Consider the following 14,827-nt stretch of genomic DNA (forward strand, 5'->3'; position numbering starts at 1 on the left):
ATATTTGCCATATTCATCTTATTTTCCACCCTCTCCTAACACTTGATTGATTGTGCAACAGAGAGGTTTTTCTTCCTGTTACACCTTTTGAAACACTTTTCTGTCAATTTCCTTTCAGCGCTGAATGACCTCATAGGTCCCAATACTCGGCCTTTGGCCTAAATTCTATTTTAACCTCAACAATCTGTCTGACTGCACGCTGCTGCCTACGCCAGCTGCGCAAGAGATATAGGAAGACTTATTTGCAATGTAGTGCCGATTTTAATTACTAACCCCATCGTAAATTGAATTAGCGCAAGTCAATTACTGTAGCTTCAATACGGACTCTATTCACGATCACGTCTTGAATAATTTTCCTGATTTCTAATGTTTGTCAGATTATCGTCGGGAACAGAGTCGGTCCAGTTTTCTCTCTCGCCCAGTTTTTCTGTTAAAACCTATGTCTTTACACAATCTTTATCTGGTCATTCTTCGAATGTTGCTTCGGAATCTTTTCGCTCATCCTGTTTTCTTTGTCAGTAACACAGCAGAGCCAGAGTTTTCAGCGTTTCATCCTGAAATTTGGAGATTTCAACCTCTCTCTCTCTCTCTCTCTCTCTCTCTCTCTCTACTCTCATCTCTATCTCTCTCTCTCTCTCTCTCTCTCTCTCTCTTTGGGGTTAAAGGAAGTAATTTTGGAGGGGGCTGCCTTCGTAGCACCGCACCTTCCACTGGTCCTGTAGTTCTCAGGCTGCTGGTGTTGATGCTTCAAGGCGGTACCGCGGTATCCGCAACTCTGTATTTTCATCCTATGTGTTTTGAGACGTAATGTGTCCTCCGTAGTTCTTGCGGAGGATACGGCAGTTAGAGATTCATCTGCGCCATCGTTGACTATCGATACCGGTTGTGTCATCACCCACTCCTTTCATAGGGTAGTTAGTAATCTTCCTTCTTCGTTCCCATTTATATACCTTAGGTGTGTGAGACGTAACGTGCTTACTGCGGTAATTGCCTGGTGGGGTGGGGCTACGGCCGTTGGCAGTTTGTCTGCATCATAGTTAGCACTTTTTGTGCCCTCGGCACCCTTGCTAAGGCCCCACCAAATCCGTCGCGTGCGTCCAACACGGCTATCCGTCTATGAGCGTGTCCGTCTTCTGCGAGAGTGGCCCAACCAAACAAATGAGTGACGGTTACAAAACGGACAGTTCAAACTTCACAGCACTTCCCATCATGAAGGGAACGTGAGAGGTTTTGCTCTGACTCATGACGTAAATTGAGAACGAGGAAAGAGTGGAGAATATGCAACACTTTCATAAGTTACGACAGCGTCCAGGCAAGTTTTTTTTAATATTGTTGGATGCCGCTGATAACCTTTGACTTAATTCACGAATATCAATCACAGAAGATCAGTATCAACTTAAGAAACTTGTAGTAACTCTGAGGGAAGGATTACTGATTTCGAAATTATATATCTGCCATGTAAGTATGTACAAAACTTTATTGTAAAATAACCATCATTTTATTTGATACAGAAATTAAGATACGTAGATTGTGTGTGTGTAAACTGAACACTTTGATATGGTAAATTCTGGAACAAAGGTATTTGGTAAATGTATCCATTAGAATATAATAAAAAAACTGCATGAATCCTTTATCATAACCACAAATCATCACATTTGATTATAACTCAAAGTTGGGCAGGTGGTTCAAATGCAGGTTGTTGTAGTTCTACCTCAATTTCTTCCTTCATGTGGACCCCAGCTCGGAGACGCACGTCCACGTGTGGCTAAAATAAAACGTTTTGTTCCTTGTGCGTCCAGTCCGGCAACGCACTTGACGCCACACATGCTCATGCTCCGGGTGGGGCCACTCGTATTAGAACTATGACAGTTGATCAAAACGCTTAGCTGTGTTGGACGCACGCGACGCGCTGCGACGGATTCGGTGGTGCCTTAGCCTTAGGGTAGCTGGTAATTTCCTTCTGCGGCTCCCATTGGTTCCACAGTTCGTAACCTGTCATTAAAGCACTGTGTACCGCACGGTTCTCCACCTGCACAATGTCGGCGCTAGGTGCTCCGGTGGTTACTCGTAGTGACTTCTCTCTCTCCTTCTGCTTATTTTCCCAACTTTTTCCTGCTGCTTTTCTGTTCCACCTTAAGGGGTTTCAAGGTGGGTTCGACCGTGATTCCGTGTCTACTGGAAGTACTTCCTTCCCTCACTTGCTCCGGACTCCAGTCCAGGTTTAGTATTGGTAACGGGCGTTAGTTGGATCGCGTTTTGCGACCTCTTCGCTCTTAGGGGGTGTTGCTCGCCTACTGTAGTCGGCCTGGTCTCGTGTCATAGTCACTGGTGAGTGCGGAGTTTCACAGTCAAGTGAGACTGGTTCAAGGTTAGGTCATCGTCTTGGTTGGTACACGTTTGGCGCAATGGTGTGGGAGTGACTCGCAGGGTTGGGCGTTCATCGCCAAGGTATATTCGGCTCAGGTGTAACGTTATCGTCACTTAGTGATGGTGTGCGCAGTCGAGAGACTAACTCTTACAGGTTTTGCGGAACTGGTGACAGTTTAGCTCTTGCGAGGGGGTGGAGAGCGGTCGGACAGGGGTTACGTCATCATGTCTGGCAGGAGTGCAGGTTGCGCAGTCGAGTACGACTTGCTCAGGAGTTTTATCATCTTGTTGGTATATCGTTGCGCAATCGGATCGGTAGGCTCAGATATGATGGGATCTTGTATGCCGTTTGGTATCGAGCAGCCAGGCGTAGTAGGTTCCGGGTTCTCGGGTGCTGCTCTTGTGGGGATTTGGCCTTTCTCCTTTTTCCTGTTCCGGTGTGGCCGGACAGGTCTGACAGAGGATAGATACCTTTGAAGAGAGACTCGTTTGCTAGTTGTGGGTTTTTGTTTCTTCGGCGAAGGAACTGAGTATAACAGATTGTGGACTTTGTCCATTCTCTCTTTCCGCATTCCAGGCTCCGGAGGAATCTCACAGTTAATTCAAGAGGAATCTCACAGTTAATTCAAGAGGAATCTCACAGTTAATTCAAGTAATGTTTGAAACGTTGTATTCAACCAAACCAGCAGTCTCTCAAACATCAAGTAGGCTGATCTGGTTTCAGCGAGTCGGACAGTTTTGGGGAAGGACGTAGGCTAGCAACCTAGCATCACTTTCTGTATGAGGTAGTGGGTAACTCCTCTGCCGGAGTCCGATTTCCGGTTTACGAGTCAGTTGAGGCTTTTCTCTATTGGGCTCCTTCATTGATTCGTGTGGTAGGGGTTTTGGATCATGAGGCTGGTATTTGGAAGACACCTTTACAGCCAGTGGGAGGCCTTGTCCCACTCTGTATGGATGTGGTGAGAGTTGATGGGTGTTCTCTGAGCCTGGACTGTTTGATAACCTCTTCACTTTGGTTTCGAGGGGGTTTGCATACCAGACTAACATTTCTGATGGTTATACTATGTTCTTGTCAAGGTGAGGAGGGACTTCTTGTTAAATCATTGCCTCAGCGCTATCCGGACATTCTTAAGAAGGGGTTCTTAGTCAATCCAAGGACGCAAAGTATCGCGGAGGGCTACCCTTTGGCTTCCGGAGGAATGTTTTGGTGTCAGCAATCGTGTAGGTGGTTATTTGAGAGTTGGTGTGGTTTTCACAACACCGTACCTTAGGGAATTTCAGTTTCTTTAGAGAGGTTACTTGCGGGGTCCTGTCGTTGCGGTAACTCAGTTTTATAGTTGGCTTGGTAGACTTAGGGTGTTAGAAGTTTAGGGAAGCAGTGATAGTCTAAATGAACTTTATGGTGTTAGAAGTTTAGGGAGGCAGTGATAATCTAAGGAACTAGAGTGTTTCTATTGGTCAAGCTTAGACTGAGTGTATTGTTCCTTAGGCCCTTGAGGTTAGGCAGATCCCAATGGCCATGTTGGAATAACTACAACTTCTTCAGCACAAGTCATCCACATCAGTGAGCAGTAGAGAACTGAAGGTCCTGCACACTCAACTTCTCCTCCATACATGAGAGGCTAGATAGCCACATGGGAGGTTCACCATTTCCCCTCCATACATTAGAGGTATAGAATACCACATGGGAGGTTCTTCAGACTAAGGCGGTACCTTGGACTCGACACCGACGGTATGGTACTTCCTCTGCAAGCATCCTCACCTACTGAGCTGGACAACCAGGTGAGGAGATTTGTTTTTACCTCCATGAATAAGATGTATAGCATATCACATGGGAGGTACTTCTGACTCAGACAGTACCTTAGACTGAACACTGATGTTGAAGTACTTTCTTTGCAAACATCCTCACCTAGTGAGCTGGACAACCAGGTGAGGAGATTTGTTTTCATAGATTCAACTTACCTGTCAGATATATACATAGCTAACTCCGTCGTCTCCGACAGAAATTCAAATTTCGCGGCACTCGCTACAGGTAGGTCAGGTGATCTACCGCCCTGCTCTGGGTAGCAGGACTAGGAACTATTCCCGTTTTCTAATCAGATTCTCTCTGTCGCCGGTAGTATCAACATTGTTGTTACTTCCTCCTGACTGGAATTCTTTTTTCACAACGCTTTTGATCATCTTTCGACTGATTTTTGGTGACGTACTTGGATCGTTGTTTGGCATTCGCTATCGTGGACTGGTTTTTGGACTTCGCTTTGGATTTTCGTGAATATGTCTGATTCTAGTGTTAGCTTCAGAGTGTGTGTGAATGAAGGCTGTAAGGTGAGGATTCCGAAAGCTTCGGTAGATCCTCACACTACATGCAGTGGTTGTAGAAAGGTTGAATGCTCAATTGAGAATACGTGTAACGAGTGTGAGAGATTGAGTGCGCAAGAATGGAAGAATCTGACTTCTTACTTGAAGAAGTTAGAGAAAGATAGAGAGAGGAAGGCGGCTTACAAAAGCCGGAAGATGTATAGTAGTTCTGTAGCTTCTTCTTCTTCTCTTAATTATGCCCATTCTATTTCAGCCCGTTCACAAGTTTATCCCTCTGATTCCGCCTCAGAAATAACGGAACTCAGAGCTTCCCTTCAAAAAATGCAAGAGAAAATGGAAGCATTAGAAGGTAAGAGAAGTGAATGTGGTTTCTCGAGTGATGTTAGTGTCCCCAGTGTAGTGGAGGGGGCGTCTGGTCGTCCCTGCGACGCTCCCAGGCCTAGACCTCTTCCAAGCTCCCTGGCCCAGAGGAGAAGGAAAGTCGAAAGCCTTACGGGGGTCGTGGGGAATCCCCAACGATCAGGCGTCCCTTCGGCAGAATCGTATACATCTCAGTCTGCCAGGGACAGCTATAGAAAAAGCGTCCTTCGTGAGTGCTTTTCATCTTCTAGTTCGCCTTCTCCGATAAGAGGATGGAAGGAATCGAAGCTTTCATGTCCGCTAAAAAGGAACTGGAAAGAACCTGAGCTTAATTCTAGCCCCGAGCGCTTCTCTGAAGAGGAGGCGCCTTCGGTAATCAAGAAAGCTAGAAAGGATTTAGATCCTTGGAAGGGAAAAGACTCTTGAGTGCCTTCCAGATCTCCTTCTCCTGATTCGAATGAGCCTTCGACCAGGAGAATTTTGATGAATGTACAGGAGCAAATAGCGTCTTTGGTAGGAGTACTTTCTAAGGAGCCTACTCGTAAAAAGGATGACAGGCTTCCGATTAGAGATCCAAATACCGATCTCCTGTCGGGAGGGCGCGACGAAACCCTCCAGGGGAGTTGTCGCACAAGCGGCCATCTCTGGGGGGAGCGGTGCGTTAGGCAGGCGAGATGTGGGAAAGGAAGTAACTCCTACCAGTGTCAAGGCGCCAACTAGGAGCCAGGCGCCAAGTAGGCGCAAAGAGCCTGACTTTACTGTAGATCGTTCTAGGCCCAGATCTTTATCCAAGCAACAAGAGCCAACTGGAGAAGAGAGAACTCCTGATAGGAGTATAGCGCCCGCTAAGCGCAATATACTTGCTATTCGAAAGGCGCATTCCATGAGCGATACTCCTACCAAGCCTCAGGAGTATTCGGAACTAGATGCGCCTTCCGTAGGTCAGGAGTATTCGGGAAGAGATACTCCTGCCAAGCGCCTTGATTACTCTGGCCTCGATGATACTCCCAGGCGCCAGGAGTATTCTGGACTTTTTACTCCTACCAGGCGCCAGGAGTATTCGAAGCGCGATGCGCCTACCAAGCGCCAGGAGTATTCTGAGCTTAATACTCCTAACAGGCGCCAGGAGTATTTGGAGCGAGATGCGCCTTCCAGACGGCAGGAGTATTCGAAGAGTGTAACTACTGTCAGGCGCCAGGAGTATTCCAAACAGGATACTCCTACCATGCCTCAGGAGTATTCCTCAGCGAGATACTCCTGCTAAACGCCAGGCGCATTCTCCTCGTGAAGAGCTTGACATCCGACAGGAGTCTTACAGGCGTAGAGCAGTGATACGTGACTCGCCTAATGATAAACGTAAGGAGAGAGTTACTCCTAGCCCATCTCCTTATAGAAGTGCTTCTTCTTCGGAAAGGAAGAAATCAAGAGAGGAGACAGAGGAGGGAAGGGAGCCTTCTCCTTCCGATCCTATTAATCTAGATGACGTCTCGGAGGACGAAGTCACTAACAGAGAAGGGCTTTCGAATTACAAAGTTCTTTCTGCTCTTCTCTTAGAAGAATATGGAGATGCATTAACTCCAGCCGCTCCTCCTTCTCCTCGCTCTCTATTTTCAAGTACGAAGGCACACAAGTCTTCGTCTTTCCTGAAAATGAAGCCGGCCATATCCATGAAAAGGGCCTTACAATCTCTGGACTCCTGGATCAAGACTAAGAAGGAGTTAGGAAGGACGATCTTTTGCATGCCTCCCGTTAAACTAAGGGGCAGGAGAGGCATATGGTACGAAACGGGAGAAAACATGGGATTGTCTCTGCCCGTTTCAGCTGAATCGGACTTCTCCAGTCTCGTAGACTCGTCGAGGAGACATGCTTTGAATTCAGCAAAAGCAACATGGGGTCTTTCGGAAATGGACCATCTCCTCAAGGGACTTTTTCATACCTTAGAAGTATTTAACTTCCTAGATTGGTCCCTTGGGGTCATTGCTAAGAAGTCCCATGAAAAAGAACAACTAAGCCCTGAAACCTTGCATAGCATCCTTACATGCATAGATAAGGCGGTTCAAGATGGATCGGCGGAAGTGTGCTCCCTCTTCGGTGCGGGAATACTAAAGAAGAGAGCGGTTCATAGTGCCTTTCTCACTAAGGCCGTCTCGCCTTCGCAGAGATCCGCTTTGCTGTATGCGCCTCTCTCTGAGCATTTATTTCCTTCACAGTTGGTGAGAGACATTGCTCATTCGCTAACTGAGAAAGCCACTCAGGATCTTTTAAGGCAATCCTCAAGGAAGAATAGACCTGTGGCTAGTGAGGAAAAGAAAGCATCTAAGCCAACTCAACAACAGCAGCCCTTTCGAGGAGGCGCTCAGGCTAGATCCATCGTCAGAAGGAAATCAACTGAAAAAAGGGGAAGATCTGCCTTCCGTCCCTTTAAGAAGGGAAAATGAGAAATCTTTCCTCCAGACACCTGTAGGAGCCAGGTTACAATTCTTTGCGGTGGCATGGGAAGACATAGGATCCGATCCTTGGTCAATGTCAGTAATCAAGAAGGGTTATTATATCCCATTCAAGGACAGACCCCCCTTGACAACGTCACCGAGGGAACTGTCAGCCAGATACAGGGACCCTGTTCTGATGGATACTCTTCGTCAAATGGTGGAGCAGATGTGGGACAAAAGAGCAATAGAGCTGGTACTGGATCAAAGCTCCCCGGGGTTTTACAATCGCTTGTTTCTCGTAGCGAAAGCCTCGGGGGGATGGAGACCGGTACTGGATGAAAGTTCGCTGAACAAATTCGTACAACAACAGAAGTTCAGCATGGAAACGTCTGCCTCAGTACTTGCAGCTCTCCGTCAAGGAGATTGGATGGCGTCTCTAGATCTTCAAGACGCATATTTCCACGTCCCGATTCACCATTCGTCGAGGAAGTACCTTCGTTTCATGTTCGAATGGGGGAAAGGATCTATCAGTTCAGGGCCCTGTGTTTCGGCCTGTCTACGGCTCCCCAAGTCTTCACAGACTTGATGAAAAATGTGTCAATACCTTCACATGAAAGGGATAAACGTCTCCCTATACCTGGACGACTGGCTCATCAGGGCCAGGTCTCAAAAGCAGTGTCTGGAGAACCTGTCAACAATCCTGGAATTGACAAAGACATTAGGATTAATCGTGAACCTCGAGAAATCCCAGATGGTCCCCAGCCAGAACGTAGTCTATCTGGGGATTCAGATGGATTCTCGGGGTTTTCGAGTATTTCCTTCTCAAGAGAGAGTAAGGAAAGGCTGTGCCACAGTATTGAACTTCTTAGAGAAAGAGCGTACTTCAGCGAGGGAATGGTTGAGCCTTCTGGGGACCCTTTCCTCGCTCGAACAGTTCTTTCCTCTAGGAAGACTGCATCTCCGTCCGCTTCAGTACTTCCTGAGAAGCAGTTGGAGTTGGAAGACAGGACAGCTCTCGGACACGTTTCCGATCTCATTAGAAGTAAAGCAACAGTTAAGGTGGTGGTTGAACCCCTTGGAAGAAAACAGGAGTATCCTTAGAAGTTCGGAACCCAAACCTGACATTGTTCTCAAGACGCGTCGGAGACAGGTTGGGGTGCGACTAGGGTCCGAAGAAGTGTCAGGCACCTGTTCGGGAAGAGCAGGTGTCATGGCACATAAATTGCAAGGAGCTCTTTGCGATTCGCCTCGCGTTAAGGAGCTTCGAGCAGATAGTCAGAGACAAAGTAATTCAGATAAACTCCGACAATACGACCGCTCTGGCTTATGTCAAGAAACAAGGAGGAACTCACTCTTTCGCCCTATACGAACTGGCAAGAGATCTGCTGATTTGGGCAAATCAAAGGAATGTGGTCCTTCTAACGAGATTTGTTCAAGGGGAGAGGAACGTGAGAGCGGACAGACTGAGCAGGAGGTTCCAGGTCCTTCCTACAGAATGGACCCTCCACTCGGAAGTCTGTCAGACCCTTTGGTATCTTTGGGGGAAACCACAGATAGATCTATTCGCCACGTTTCTCTCCAAAAGGATAGACACATTTTGCGCCCTGGTAGAGGATCCCAGGGCTTATGCTATAGACGCCTTTCTCCTGGACTGTCAGGGCTAGACGTGTACGCTTTTCCCCATTCAAGATTCTGGGGGAAGTAGTCAGAAAGTTTGTGGCCTCGAAGGGAACCAGAATGACTCTGATAGCCCCATATTGGCCATCCCGAATTTGGTTCACGGAGGTGATGGAGTGGACAGTGGACTTCCCCAGATCTCTTCCAAACAGGATAGATCTGCTCAAACAACCCCACTTCGAGAGGTACCATCAAAATCTACCCGCTCTTGCTCTGACTGCCTTTCGACTATCGAAAGATTGGTCAGAGCGAGAGGGTTTTCTCGCAAGCGGCAAGCGCAATTGCTAGAGCCCGCAGATCATCTACTAGGCGAGTGTACCAATCGAAGTGGGAGGTTTTCAGAAACTGGTGCAGGTCGAAGAAGCTGTCCTCTTCCAATACCTCTGTAACCGAAATTGCGGATTTCCTTCTTTTCCTGAGGGAAAAGTCACATCTCTCTGTACCAACAATTAAAGGATACAGAAGTATGCTTTCGTCAGTCTTTAGAAACGGGCTTAGACTTGACGAATAATAAAGATTTGCACGATCTCATCCGCTCCTTTGAAACGTCCAAGTCGGTAGAGCCTAGGATTCCGAGCTGGAACTTAGATGTGGTTCTGAAAATTTCTATCCTCGGAAAAGTTCGAACCACCTCATACGACTTCATTCCGTGATATCACTAGAAAGTGTATATTTCTTCTATCTCTGGCTACGGCTAAAAGGGTCAGCGAGTGCACGCCCTTGAGTCACGAGTTGGTTTCAAAGAAGATTCTGCGATTTGTTCATTCCAGACTCTTTTTCTTGCCAAAAACGAGAACCCTTCAAATCCCTGGCCTAGGAGTTTCGAGGTAAAAGGACTTACTAGCCTAGTAGGCAGAGAAATAGAAAGATCACTTTGTCCAGTTAGAGCACTGAAATTCTATCTGGACAGAAAGAAGCGGTTGGGAGGCTCACAACATGGTCTTTGGTGCTCGGTGAAAGACCCCAAGAGACCTATGTCTAAAAATGCTTTGGCCTTCTTTGTTAGAAGTGTAATTACCGAGGCTCATAAGAATGCCCAGATGACTCTTTTAATCTATTAAGAGTAAGAGCTCATGAGGTAAGGGCAATCGCGACATCAATTGCGTTCCAGAGAAATATGTCACTTAAAAATATTTTGGACGCAACCTATTGGAGATGCAACTCAGTATTTGCATATCATTATTTAAAAGATGTGCGAGTAACGTATGAGAAATGTTTTTCTTTAGGTCCGTTTGTGTCAGCACAGACGGTTCTGGGTAAAGGAGAGAGCACCGATCCTTAAATATGTGTACGTAACCCTCTTGTCGGATGTGTTCTCGTGTTTCCTGTGCATGGGAGTGTCAGATGTCGCACTGGCGGCCTTCACTTCGCTTCATTAGGAAATCGAGTGACAGCTGACTATTAGAGGGGTACAAAATTTTTATTTGATTTTGTATGTATGATTTTCGAGTTTGTGGTTGTTTGCTAAGAGTTTGGGGATGACTCTTAGCAATCTTAGAACTAACACGGGTTAGGATCAGGTGATCGGGATCGGTTGTGTGCTCCTTAAAGAAGGCGTGTTGTCATATAAGCGGATTAGCACCCCTTGACAAACGCCAGTTAGGCTCTGCCGAGTAAGTGGATAAGACCCCATCGACAGACCAGCAAGAACTCTTGGCCACAGATCACTATCTCGCTAAGGCTCTTGAGATGAAGCAGACTCCTGGACAGTAGCCACGAAGTCTTCCATCTAATAAGGTAGGAACTAAGGTTTATTTATACCTACAACATATGTTGTTTACCTGTCTAGTCAGTGAGTTAGCTGTCTCTTGCCCTCCACCAAAGGGTGTCAATCAGCTATGTATATATCTGACAGGTAAGTTGAATGTATGAAAATGATATTGTTATGATACAATAAAGTTTCATACATACTTACCTGGCAGATATATACGATTGAAGACCCACCCAGCCTCCCCGCAGGAGACAGGTGGAAGAGAGAATGATTAGAAAACGGGAATAGTTCCTAGTCCTGCTACCAGAGCAGGGCGGTAGATCACCTGACCTACCTGTAGCGAGTGCCGCGAAATTTGAATTTCTGTCGGAGACGACGGAGTCGATAGCTATGTATATATCTGCCAGGTAAGTATGTATGAAACTTTATTGTATCATAACAATATCATTTTTACCTCCATGAATAAGAAGTATAGCTTATCTCATGGGAGGTACTTCTGACTCAGACAGTACCTTAGACGCAACACTGATATTAAAGTACTTTCTTTGCAAGCATCCTCACCTAGTGAGCTGGACAACCAGGTGAGGAGATTTGTTTTTACCTCCATGAATAAGAAGTATAGCTTATCACATGGGAGGTACTTCTGACTCAGACGGTACCTTAGACTCAACACTGATGTTGAAGTACTTTCTTTGTAAACATCCTCACCTCCGAGTTAGATAACTAGGTGAGGATACATGCTTTTATACATGATAGGTTGTTTATGAGTTACCTGCGTATGTTCCGTGGACAGGTAGGGCCTGATTAGATTGATCCTAAACCGCCGGAGTAAATTGTTGTTTACTCGGGCTAATTCAGGTATTTAGGGAGTGTATTGCAATATGAAGTTTTCATAATAAAACTAATATTGTAATACTTACCTGAACACCTGAATGATTCCCACCCTCCTCCCCACTTCAATTTGATAGTAAATGATTCAGTTGAGGAGACAGGCCTCTGGTGGCTGGTATTTGTGGCGGCGTTGCCAACAGTAACACAGGTAACTCATTTGACTAGATTTTACCTGCAGCGTTTGTAACACTGACAGTTAAAATTACCCACTTAGTGGGTAAATATGTGAGGATATAGTTCGGGCTGGTCAGTGACCAGGGCTAATTCAGGTGTTCAGGTAAGTATTACAATATTAGTTTTATTATGAAAACTTCATACCATAACTGAATTGTGTGGTTTTTCTATAAATACCTACCAGCAACAGTAAATTGAGGCAGAAAGTGTATCAGTGTTAGCATTAATCCATGATGACTAAAAGTAATTTAGTAATGAGGCTCTTAATTTTGAGAACATCAGGTGGTTAAGTTGTTTTAACTTACAGAAAATTGTACAGTGATCAGTAATGAACTATACCCGTTTAATGAAAAAGACCCTTCTATTATTTTTCTTTCAGTCCATTAACATGCATTTAATTTAAATAATACTATATAACTTTACTATATTATTGATTGTATTTACAAGTGTTTGCTATATTTGATGCAGCTATTAGCTAGGTATAAAATGGGATGAGATCACCAGGTAAAATTGCAAATATATTGCAATAGTAATGGGCCAACATATTAGATAACTGCTTTGTTGTGCAGCCTAAGAAAAAGGGATAGTGATGAAGTTCCCAGTGAAAGAAAATAATGGAAAATGAAGGTGCTAGTGCTGCTATCTTGGGTTTGTGATGCCTTGAATCTTTCATTGTTGGGCATTAGTGGATTCGTTTATATGAATTAACTTATTTATGGTCAGTGTTTTTTAAATACAAGTGTCATACTAAAGTCTGCTTCTTATATTCATCAGGCCTACGTTCATCGTTGTGTGATGGAAGAGCTGAAGAGAATTATTGATGATTCTGAAATCATGCAAGAAGACGATGCTCTCTGGCCACAACCTGATCGTGTTGGAAGACAGGAACTGGAGATTGTAATTGGCGATGAACACATTTCTTTCACTACATCAAAAATAGGCTCACTTGTTGATGTTAATAATTCAAAGTAAGTTGTGATTTTGAACTGTTCACCTACTGAGACAAAATGTAATGACTACTGTAAATTCTTTTAGCCTGGATAAATCTTTGTATGAATTTTATTTTTCAATATAAATTGGAAACCCATAAAGGGAAAGATGCACGTAAAAGCATTTATGGTGGCGATGAATATGAACAGAAAATTATCCCAGTGAGTTTTTGTTTAAGTGTTTTGTTCCATTTTCTCAGTATTTTTCTCTTAAGTATCATAAGTTTGACTGGAATTTATATAACCACTAAGAATTGCGCTCTGTTAATTGTTTCAGCAGCTGCCCTGTGTAATACTTAATTCATTTTGCAGAGATCCTGATGGCTTGAGATGCTTCTACTACCTTGTACAAGATCTGAAGTGTCTTGTCTTCTCATTGATTGGCCTTCACTTCAAGATCAAGCCCATTTAAAAAGTTATGGGAACTTGTGTGCATTGAGAAAAGTCTCACTTTTATTTTCACATGATAGATGTGTCTTTGGTTTTACACTATATTTTGTATGATTACCATCTCTTGAGAATGAAATATTAAGTCCTGAAATACATGTTTTAATATTATGTTTTCAATTATTTCCCTGTTCAAAAATAATGTGGATTCAGAGAAATTTTAGTGATGATAATTGTTATTTTGAATGTATTCTGAAATATCTGTGTGGTTTGTATTGTTTATAAGGTAATGTTTAAGTGTTTCTTAATTTTTTAAATTGAGATAGCTCTAAGATAATGCCCAAGTGGTTTTTATTTTATTTTTTTTATTGGGATGTGATAGGTCATATTGATTAGACTGATGGTGTACATTAAATGAGGCTGGCATGTTCATATTCCTTCTTGAGTTTTCTGTTCCTACAAAAAGTATACACTTAGTCAGCATGTGTTGCTTTCATCAATGAGCCATCTAAAATGAACTCAAGGTACATATGAAATGCAAGATTAATACTTGGAAACCTTAAAATGGTTTAGAATTTCATGGACTCCTTTAAGGCATAGATATACATATTTGTACATTTTCAGTGTATCGCACCTGTTTAGCATCCTTATATCCCAATTAATTCCGGATTACAATCTACCTTAGTTTTTGCATTACAGCATAAATCCCAGTGCATTTAGACTGAAGCCCACAGATGACCACTTGGGATTTTTTTGTAAAGATTAAAACCTACACCATGCATCTGGTAGCTGTGGAGTGTAGCAAAAATATCTAGTCATCAACTGAAGATTGTAGATTTGAGTTTTCAATCTGTTAAGTGACTTCCATGAGAAGGTTCTTGTGTTCACAGAATTCCCTTGGCTTTATCTGCTTCAGCTTATGTATTATTATAATGGATTAGTTTATCCAGACCTCTGAGCCTAGTAAAGGCTCTTCTTAGGCTGGTTTTCAGGAATTAATCCTGGAAAAAAAATTAGACTATTTAGAAAACCAGTTTTATTTAGGAACATGATGATCCTATTAAGTAAGAAATCTTTGCCTTCGGCAAGAATGCCTTTTAATGTTGGGTTTCGAAAATAAATGCTGCTTTCATGGTTCCAAATTGGAAATAACTAGTAAGTGCTGGACAGTCATTGGTGTTTGGCATGTATTACATTTCATTGGGTCTGAATGTGGATTTGACATCAAATGACCATGTGAAAATCTAGTATGGCCTATACGTAGTCTTGTTAATATAATTTCTTAGCTCTCTTTTTGAGACAATGATTCCATGAATGAACTTCACTTTTTATATTCCTCAGTTTGTTTGTAGATAGAACTGATGTCCAATCTGTTTGCCAGTCGTGATATATTAAAGGCTTAATAGATTTTACCTAGCCTGATACTGGTGCATGTGTAATTTTTGATGGAATAGTGCAAGCTATTTTGGCAGCTGTATCTGCTTTTTCGTTTCATTCAATTCCCACGTGCTGAAATCCAACAT

General features: G+C 43.8%; 1 protein-coding gene across 1 annotated transcript in view; it reads left to right on the forward strand.

Moving 5' to 3' along the window:
• Positions 1 to 13,475, forward strand: part of LOC135200193 (protein mago nashi homolog) — a 35,159-nt gene extending 21,684 nt beyond the window's left edge. The window contains exons 3-4 of the mRNA XM_064228660.1: positions 12,703 to 12,896; positions 13,230 to 13,475. Coding sequence (XP_064084730.1) covers positions 12,703 to 12,896; positions 13,230 to 13,329 — 294 coding nt within the window. The 3' untranslated portion in view covers positions 13,330 to 13,475. The remainder of the gene's footprint in view (positions 1 to 12,702; positions 12,897 to 13,229) is intronic.
• The last annotated feature ends 1,352 nt before the right edge of the window (positions 13,476 to 14,827 follow it).

The sequence above is a fragment of the Macrobrachium nipponense genome, chromosome 11 (genome assembly GCF_015104395.2).
Source record: "Macrobrachium nipponense isolate FS-2020 chromosome 11, ASM1510439v2, whole genome shotgun sequence".
NCBI lineage: Eukaryota > Metazoa > Arthropoda > Malacostraca > Decapoda > Palaemonidae > Macrobrachium > Macrobrachium nipponense.